The sequence below is a fragment of the Dendropsophus ebraccatus genome, chromosome 4 (assembly GCF_027789765.1).
Source record: "Dendropsophus ebraccatus isolate aDenEbr1 chromosome 4, aDenEbr1.pat, whole genome shotgun sequence".
Taxonomy (NCBI): Eukaryota; Metazoa; Chordata; class Amphibia; order Anura; family Hylidae; genus Dendropsophus; species Dendropsophus ebraccatus.
In genome coordinates, this window is record NC_091457.1 from 77,608,445 (window position 1) to 77,618,213 (window position 9,769).

General features: G+C 54.0%; 1 protein-coding gene across 1 annotated transcript in view; it reads right to left on the minus strand.

The window, feature by feature from the left end:
• The window catches only part of FANCA (FA complementation group A), a 63,498-nt gene extending 55,134 nt beyond the window's left edge, over positions 1–8,364 (minus strand). The window contains exons 1-4 of the mRNA XM_069967894.1: positions 7,658–8,364; positions 3,423–3,528; positions 2,370–2,463; positions 1,968–2,110 (exon numbers count right to left, since the gene is read on the minus strand). Coding sequence (XP_069823995.1) covers positions 1,968–2,110; positions 2,370–2,463; positions 3,423–3,528; positions 7,658–8,364 — 1,050 coding nt within the window. The remainder of the gene's footprint in view (positions 1–1,967; positions 2,111–2,369; positions 2,464–3,422; positions 3,529–7,657) is intronic.
• Positions 8,365–9,769: the final 1,405 nt, after the last annotated feature.

Sequence of the window (9,769 nt, forward strand, 5' to 3'; positions counted from 1 at the left end):
CCGTGTCGGCATCACGTGTCCTCAGTCCAAGCACAGTGAAGTGACTGAGAACACTGATGCGGTGGCTGCTGTTACAGAGGGAGACAGTGATCAGCGCAGCTGTGACTGTCTCCCTCTCTAACAGCAGCCACCCGATCACCCCCAGCCCAGAGCCTCACCCGCAGCACTCACCCGCAGCACACAGCCCCCTGGCCCACAACCAACCGCCCCCCCATCACCCGTGGCATCCCACAGCTCAGCCCCCCCCCCCCAGCCGCAATCTCCGCCCCCCCATCCCCCAGCGATCGCCCAGGGTTAGCTCCACCCCCCGCAATCGCCCGCAGCTAGCTCCGCCCCCCGCAATCGCCCATGGCTAGCTCCGCCCCCCACAATCGCCCGCGGCTAGCTCCGCCCCCCACAATCGCCCGCGGCTAGCTCCGCCCCCCGCAATCGCCCGCGGCTAGCTCCGCAATCGCCCGCGGCTAGCTCCGCCCACCCCCCCACAATCGCCCGCGGCTAGCTCCGCCCCCCCGCAATCGCCGCCGTCACCGCCAACTCAGCTCTGCTTCGCCGTCACCGCCAACTCAGCTCTGCTACGCCGTCACCTCCAACTCAGCTCTGCTACGCCGTCACCGCCAACTCAGCTCTGCTACGCCGTCACCGCCAACTCAGCTCTGCTACGCCGTCACCGCCAACTCAGCTCTGCTACGCCGTCACCGCCAACTCAGCTCTGCTACGCCGTCACCGCCAACTCAGCTCTGCTACGCCGTCACCGCCAACTCAGCTCTGCTACGCCGTCACCGCCAACTCAGCTCTGCTACGCCGTCACCGCCAACTCAGCTCTGCTACGCCGTCTCAGCGCCAACTCAGCTCTGCTACGCCGTCTCAGCGCCAACTCAACTCTGCTACGCCGTCAACGCCAACTCAGCTCTGCTACGCCGTCAACGCCAACTCAGCTCTGCTACGCCGTCAACGCCAACTCAGCTCTGCTACGCCGTCAACGCCAACTCAGCTCTGCTACGCCGTCAACGCCAACTCAGCTCTGCTACGCCGTCAACGCCAACTCAGCTCTGCTACGCCGTCAACGCCAACTCAGCTCTGCTACGCCGTCACCCCCAACTCAGCTCTGCTACGCCGTCACCGCCAACTCAGCTACGCCGTCATCCCCAACTCAGCTCTGCTACGCCGTCATCCCCAACTCAGCTCTGCTACAGTCATCCCCAACTCAGCTCTGCTACAGTCATCCCCAACTCAGCTCTGCTACGCCGTCACCGCCAACTCAGCTCTGCTACGCAGTCACCGCCAACTCAGCTCTGCTACGCCCTTCCCCCCAACTCAGCTCTGCTACACCGTCACTGCCAACTCAGCTCTGCTACGCCATCATCCCCAACTCAGCTCTGCTACACTGTCATCATCTCCTTCATTGTCTCAGCTCTGCTACATCGCTATCATCAGGCAGAAGCATTGCATGATGGGAAATGCAGTTTCCTATCTTGGATATAGATTGGCTTTTAGAAAAACTTGCAACTCAGAAACGGCAGCAGCTAGAAAGATGGGAGACGGCTCAAAATACTCAGAGACTTGGCTAGTAAGACCAGCTAGGTTTGGGAGCATTTCATTTTTTTAGCTCTTGGGGGGAATACCCCTTTAAGGGTGCGCTTGCACCGGAAACGCGTAGACGCTTGTGAGAAGTTGGTTGATGTGCCTGTGATTTTATGGGTCGTATAATAAAGAAGCTTGAATTTTCACCTGCACACGCTGGTCCAGTGTATCGTTCTTGGAATCACTAATCAGAGTTTGGAGTGATGGACCGTGCGGGGCAGCTTGTGAACCTGGTGAGCTGGCTCTTACAATTATCCACACTTCATATTTTCCAGGCACCCAAAACCATCTCTCATCAATTCACTCATCCCTAGTTTATACCTATGCAGAGTCACATAATTACCACCTCCATTTTTTCCTTTATTTTCCAGTAAATATGGCCTTACCCTCTGCTCCTGGCTTAGCATGGTTCTTTCTGCCCCATCTGTTACATTATGGCAAATCTTCAGGATGTTAGACAGACTTGCTGTAGCACCCAGGACATTTGGTGGTAAGTTCAAGTGGAAGGCTTGATCTCGCAACGCAGATGCTGAGGTGGAAAAAAAAAATCTACGTGACATCTGTTTCTTAAGGATATCTTACAATGGTTATACACTCTTGTATAGGAAATCTGCAGCAATAAAGCAATGGCTGAATATTAACTAAATAAATAGAGTTTTGCCATGCAAGAGTTTAGCTAGACAACAACCCCAACAGGGCCAGTAAAAGTTGTCATATTGGTTGTCAATCAGCATTCTCAGTAACAGAAATAGCTAAGAAAAGGCTTAAAACTAATTTTGTACACTTACCAATGAATGGTTCTGTAATTGTAATAGACATCTGAGAATGCCCAGAGGCTGAGCAGTCATTGAGGCACTCCTTCTTACATGGAGGAGATTCTACCTAAAGAGAAAATGGTCAGGCCCTGTCTGCCAATAGTAATCATGGACTTACTGTATGAAACTATAATTTTCGCACCAGGACAACAATCATGCCAAAAATGTGCTAGATCCGTGATTGAGGAAGGATTACCAAGGATTACCAGGATTCAAAATAAGTTGCAGGATTACGGATAAAACAAGTTTTGGGACCTGCGGAGTCACACAGAGTATTGTGCTGGTGACAAAAGATGTCTTATAGATTCTACACATTGACCAAAGTGTCCCAACTAGAGATGAGCGAATGTGCCAAAAGATCAGGTTTGTACGAACCAGAATGATCAGCATGTAGCTGTATCCATCTTTTCCAGGCAGTCCTCAGGCTGCATCCACCTTCTCCTGGCAGTGAGATCCAAATGTCAACAGTTCGCTCATCTCTAGTCCCAACTAATCTTGCACATTTTTGTCATGTCTATTGTCCTTATCTAAAGCTTGTTGCGTTTCTTATTGTGTTCTCTTCATCGGGCATGAAGCAAGCTGGGAGGTGCAGCAACAATATTGGATTAGCTGCTGCAGTTATACACTGCAAATGGTGCCAGAAACCCTGCACCGTCTGCAGGTTACGGGTTACTGCAGCTCAGCTCCCATTCAACTCCTAAGGATTTCCTAATAATGTTATAAAACCAGACAATCACTTTACAGTTGTGCCTATTCTAGCAACTGATCATGGTAAACCAGTGAGGCAGCGCGTCCAGACTTTACAACACCAGGAAGCACTCTCTTATCCTTGATTTTGGCTGACAGCAGGCAACAAGTGTCCGGCATGGACCTATAACCTCTATTTTCCAATGTAAGCAATCACTATTTACACTACAAACCATTCCAAAGTAAGATGGTCTTTGTAACTGTTTTTTCCATGTGATGAAACTGGAAACCACTGAACAATGAGCAATCCCTTCCAGTATTGTCATTCCATGACATTACCTCTAACAGAAACTGATTCACATCTTGGCGACAGCTCAGAAGATACAGGGCAGCCTCCTGCAGGCTGTTGTTGCTGGCTTCAGTTTTCTTTTCCCCTCTCTTAGGCCTGTTAGCTGGAAAAAAAAGATATTTATCTGTAAAGATTGATGAGATTGCAAGTAATGAGGAGCCTCTAAGTACTAGGTTTCCCATGGCTATATACACACTGCAGCAACTGTACACATCATGGATGCAGTCTGGAGTGTAGCCATGTGGGAGATAATGAAAAAGATGTAGATTTTATGTTTTTTTGTTTTTAATTCTTTATTTAAACAGGCCACCACAATTGGCAGGTCAGCAACATGAGGACACTCTCACAAAAGTACAATAACAAGGCAGTAATATTTGACAACAAATAGAAACAACAAAGTCCAATTGTGCACACTGAATAAAAGGGGAGCCAACCACCAACCCCACCCCCCCAACACTAGAGATGAGCCCTGTTTATGACCCCTGTGGAGCTGTATAAACTGTGACACATTTATGTGCCAAAAAACAGGCATATTTGCTTTGAAAACAAAGTGCAGAACACACAAATGAAGCCCACACCTCCTGCTCTTCTAGCCATGTATTAAAGGGGTTATCCAGCACTACAAAAACATGGCCACTTTTCCCCCTCTCTTGTCTCCAGTTCAGGTGCTGTTTCCAATCTGGAGACAAGAAAGGGGTAAAGTGACCATGTTTTTGTAGCGCTGGATAACCCCTTTAATGGTAACTATCACACATGATTTTTTTATTTTACTACATGACCAGTTTTAGGTTAATTTACTTTTGTGTGCTTATTTATTTTTACCTAAAGGGGGTAACCAGCACTACAAAAACATGGCCACTTTCCCCCTACTGTTGTCTCCAGTTTGGGTGGGGTTTTGAAGTTCCATTGAAGTAAATGGAGCTTAATTGCAAACCGCACTTGAACTGGAGACAACAGTAGGGGGGAAAGTGGCCATGTTTTTGTAGTGCTGGATAACCCCCTTTAAGAGTTTGGAATTATCTTGTACTGTATGTGTGGTCACTCCTAACGCATATAGCCTATTGGTAAACATTTATCAGGTATGCTTGTTATGCAGCGACGGTCTACTGTTAATCATTCAGCAATGCCTGCCTACACCTCTTTTGTAGGGCTGGGCGATTAATCGAATTAATTCGATTAATCGCCCAGACAGTTAGAATCGATTTGATTTTTTGTGAAAATCGTAAATTCGATTTTCACAAAAAATCATTGCGGGCGGCGCGGTAAAGTGTCGGGTCCGGAGAGAGTTGCAGGACGGCGCGGTGAGGTGCAGGGCCGGCGGTCAGGAGAGATGTGGTACCGGCGGCTCCAGCCTCTTCACAGAGCCGCGGCTGACCTCTCCCGCCCCTTACACGTTAGTGCCGCGCTGAGCTGCGTCCCGCTCTCTTCCTGTCACACGTGCAGGTCCTGTTCTGTGGAGGAGGCGGCAGGGATCGCAGCAGAAGGAGAGAACGTCGCTGCCCGCTGTACAGCTCCAGGACCCGCAGCGACGTTCTCTCCTTCTGCTGCGATCCCTGCCGCCTCCTCCACAGAACGGGACCTGCACGTGTGACAGTAAGAGAGCGGGACGCAGCTCAGCGCGGCACTAACGTGTAAGGGGCGGGAGAGGTCAGCCGCGGCTCTGTGAAGAGGCTGGAGCCGCCGGTACCACATCTCTCCTGACCGCCGGCCCTGCACCTCACCGCGCAGTCCTGACACTTTACCACGCCTGCCTAGTCCCCCTCAGCTGCCCCATACCCCCTCAGTGTCCCCTCAGCTGCCCCATACCCACTCAGTGTCCCCTCAGCTGCCCCATACCCCCTCAGCTGCCCCATACCCCCTCAGTGTCCCCTCAGCTGCCCCATACCCCTGAGTGACCCCCAGCCGGCTTCATATCCCTCAGTGACCCCCAGCCTGCCCCATACCCCTCAGTGACCCCCAGCCTGCCCCATACCCCCTCAGTGTCCCCTCAGCTGCCCCATACCCCCTCAGTGTCCCCTCAGCTGCCCCATACCCCCTCAGTGTCCCCTCAGCTGCCCCATACCCCCTCAGTGTCCCCTCAGCTGCCCCATACCCCCTCAGTGTCCCCTCAGCTGCCCCATACCCCCTCAGCTGCCCCATACCCCCTCAGTGTCCCCTCAGCTGCCCCATACCCCTGAGTGACCCCCAGCCTGCCCCATACCCCTCAGTGACCCCCAGCCTGCCCCATACCCCTCAGTGACCCCCAGCCTGCCCCATACCCCTCAGTGTCCCCTCAGCTGCCCCATACCCCTCAGTGACCCCCAGCCTGCCCCATACCCCTCAGTGACCCCCAGCCTGCCCCATACCCCTCAGTGACCCTTAGCCTGCCCCATACCCCTCAGTGACCCCCAGCCTGCCCCATACCCCTCAGTGACCCCCAGCCTGCCTCATACCCCTCAGTGACCCCCAGCCTGCCTCATACCCCTCAGTGACCCCCAGCCTGCCCCATACCCCTCAGTGACCCTTAGCCTGCTTCATACCCCTCAGTGACCCCCAGCCTGCCTCATACCCCTCAGTGACCCCCAGCCTGCCCCATACCCACTCAGTGACCCCCAGTCCACCCCATACCCCCTCAGTAGTACTACTACACCCATCATCTATATCTGTACTACTACCACACTCCTCATCTTTACCTGTACTATTACACCCCTTATCCACTATACCCTCACTACTACTCCCTACCTAGATGAAGGCACAAAGAAGATCGCCTATACTATATGGGGGCACAGAGTACATAGGGCACATATTTGGGAAAACTACTTATATGGGGCACACAATGTGTTTGTCTACTACATGGGGGCACAGGAGGAGCACTGTTACACTGGGAAACAATATAGTTGTCTCAAACGTCAATAAAATCGTATCTGATGCTGCAGGGAGAAAAATGTCCTATTTATTTAGCAAAAACAAAAAAATCGAGATTTAAATCGAGAATCGTCCAAAATTTTTTAAAAATCGAGATTTTATTTTTTGGCCATATCGCCCAGCCCTACTCTTTTGTATTGTCTTATGGAGCAGAACTAACCCATGACAACAAGTTTGCTCCAGGCTTTGACTAATACTGTCAAAGGGGAGGCTCCATTGGTGGTAATGTCAAATGTGACAGGGCAAAAAAGAACAGAATGTTAATCTATTTTTCTAGTCAAAAGGATTATAAGTTACTGGTGTTTGTCATTTCACAGGGCCAGCGCTGCTATCAAAGTTCAGATATAACAGAAGCCACAATGGCAATGTGAAAAACTCCTCAGCCAAAACAGACACCCATTCCTTCACCAATAGCCATGTGAAATTGGCAAATTAACGGCAATGTAACCGATGACCACATGGGAGCATGGTTTCAACCGCACGCAGGGATGGCAATGTGGGAACCTGGTCTAAACGGGGGAGCTTGTTTTATATAAATTAAGCTGATTCATAACATAAATACAATAGCCGGAAATTGTTAAAAGGGCAAATTGGAGTATTCTAGTTTAAACTCAGAGGCTAAAACCAGCTTATAATGGTGCGTTTACACAGAGAGATTTATCTGAGAGCTTTGGAGCCAAACTAAAGAATTGCCATGTCTCTACGTATTCCATAGTGTGCACATACCCTAATGTTGTATGCACATACACCAGGTGTTACAGCTCTGCGGGGGAATTCACACGTCCGCAAATTTGAGGATCTTATGGACAGGGAAGGAATGTAATGGATTCAGCGGGGAACCTCATAAAATCGCTATGGCAATTCAATGATTTTTTTCAAAGAGCTGTCAGCATGAAATTGACACATCATGCCAGGTGGGGAACAAATCCATTACATTCCTTCCCTGTCCGTAAGATCCTTAAGTTTGCGGACATTTGAATGTAGCCTTAGAGGGCTCCCCCTCTGCATTCTTCGCAACCTGCAGGGCTCCCCGCTCTGCATTCTCTGCCACCTGTACGGCTCCCCGCTCTGCATTCTCTGCCACTTGTACGGCTCCCCGCTCTGCATTCTCTGACACCAGCACGGCTCCCCCCTCTGCATTCTCTGACACCAGCACGGCTCCCCGCTCTGCATTCTCTGCCACCTGTACGGCTCCCCGCTCTGCATTCTCTGCCACCTGTACGGCTCCCCGCTCTGCATTCTCTGCCACCTGTACGGCTCCCCGCTCTGCATTCTCTGCCACCTGTACGGCTCCCCGCTCTGCATTCTCTGCCACCTGTACGGCTCCCCGCTCTGCATTCTCTGCCACCAGCACGGCTCCCCGCTCTGCATTCTCTGCCACCAGCACGGCTTCCCCTCTGCATTCTCTGACACCAGCACGGCTCCCCGCTCTGCATTCTCTGCCACCTGTACGGCTCCCCGCTCTGCATTCTCTGCCACCTGTACGGCTCCCCGCTCTGCATTCTCTGCCACCTGTACGGCTCCCTGCTCTGCATTCTCTGTCACCTGTACGGCTCCCCACTCTGCATTCTCTGTCACCTGTACGGCTCCCCGCTCTGCATCATGCGCCACCTGCACGGCTCCACGCTCTGCATCATGTGCCACCTGCACGGCTCCCCGCTCTGCATTCTCTGCCACCTGCACGGCTCCCTGCTCTGCGTTCTCAGCCACCTGCTTGGCTGCCCGCTCTGCATTCTCTGCCACCTGCATGGCTCCCCATGCTGCATTAACCGCCACCTGCATGGCTCCCCGCTCTACATTGTCTGCCACCTGCGCAGCTCCCCACGCTGCATTCTCCGGCACCTGCACAGTTTCCCGCCCTGCATTACCAGCTACCTGCACGGCTTCTCGTCCTGCATTCTCTGCCGTCTGCACAGCTCTCCCTCTGCATTCTCTGCCACCTGCACGGCTCCCCGCTCTGCATTCTCTGCCGTCTGCACAGCTCTCCCTCTGCATTCTCTGCCACCTGCACGGCTCCCCGCTCTGCATTCTTTGCCACCTGCACCCCTTCCCGCCCTGCATTCTCCCCCACCTGCCGGCTTCTCGTCCTGCATTCTCTGCCGCCTACATGGCTCCCTGCTCTACACTCTGCCACCTGCACAGCTCCCCGCTCTGCTTTCTCAGCCACCTGCACGGCTCCCGGCTCTGCATTCTCTGCCACCTGCATGGCTCCCCGCTCTGCATTCTCTGCCACCTGCACGGCTCCCCGCTCTGCATTCTCTGCCACCTGCACGGCTCCCCGCTCTGCATTCTCTGCCACCTGCACCCCTTCCCGCCCTGCATTCTCTGCCACCTGCACCCCTTCCTGCCCTGCATTCTCCCCCACCTGCCGGCTTCTCGTCCTGCATTCTCTGCCGCCTACACGGCTCCCTGCTCTACACTCTGCCACCTGCACAGCTCCCCGCTCTGCTTTCTCAGCCACCTGCACGGCTCCCGACTCTGCATTCTCTGCCACCTGCACGGCTCCCCGCTCTGCATTCTCTGCCACCTGCACGGCTCCGCGCTCTGCATTCTCCGCCACCTGCACGACTCCCTGCTCTGCATTCTCCGCCACCTGCACGGCTTCTCGTCCTGCATTCTCTGCCACCTGCACGGCTTCTCGTCCTGCATTCTTTGCCGTCTGCACAGCTCTCCCTCTGCATTCTCTGACACCTGCTCGGCTCCCCGCTCTGCATCCTCTGCCACCCGTACGGCTCCCCGCTGTGCATTCTCCGCCACCTGCATGGCTCCCTGCCCTGCATTATCCGCCACCTGCATGGCTCCCCGCTTTGCACTCTGCCACCTGCACGGCTCCCCGCTCTGCATTATCCGCCACCAGCACGGCTCCCCGCTCTGCATTCTCCGACACCCGTACGGCTCCCCGCTCTGCATCCTCTGACACCCGTACGGCTCCCCGCTCTGCATCCTCTGACACCCGTACGGCTCCCCGCTCTGCATTCTCTGCCACCAGCACGGCTCCCCGCTCTGCACTCTGCCACCTGCACGGCTCCCTGCCCTGCATTATCCGCCACCTGCACGGCTCCCTGCTCTGCATTCTCTGCCACCTGCACGGCTCCCCGCTCTGCATTCTCTGCCACCTGCACGGCTCCCCGCTCTGCATTCTTCGCCACCTGCACAGCTCCCCGCTCTGCATTCTCCGCCACCTGCATGGCTCCCCGCTCTGCATTCTCCGCCACCTGCATGGCTCCCCGCTTTGCACTCTGCCACCTGCACGGCTCCCCGCTCTGCATTATCCGCCACCAGCACGGCTCCCCGCTCTGCATTCTCTGACACCAGCACGGCTCCCCGCTCTGCATTCTCTGACACCAGCACGGCTCTCCGCTGTGCATTCTCTGACACCTGTACAGCTCCCCTGCTCTGCATTCTCTGACACCTGCACGGCTCCCCGCTCTGC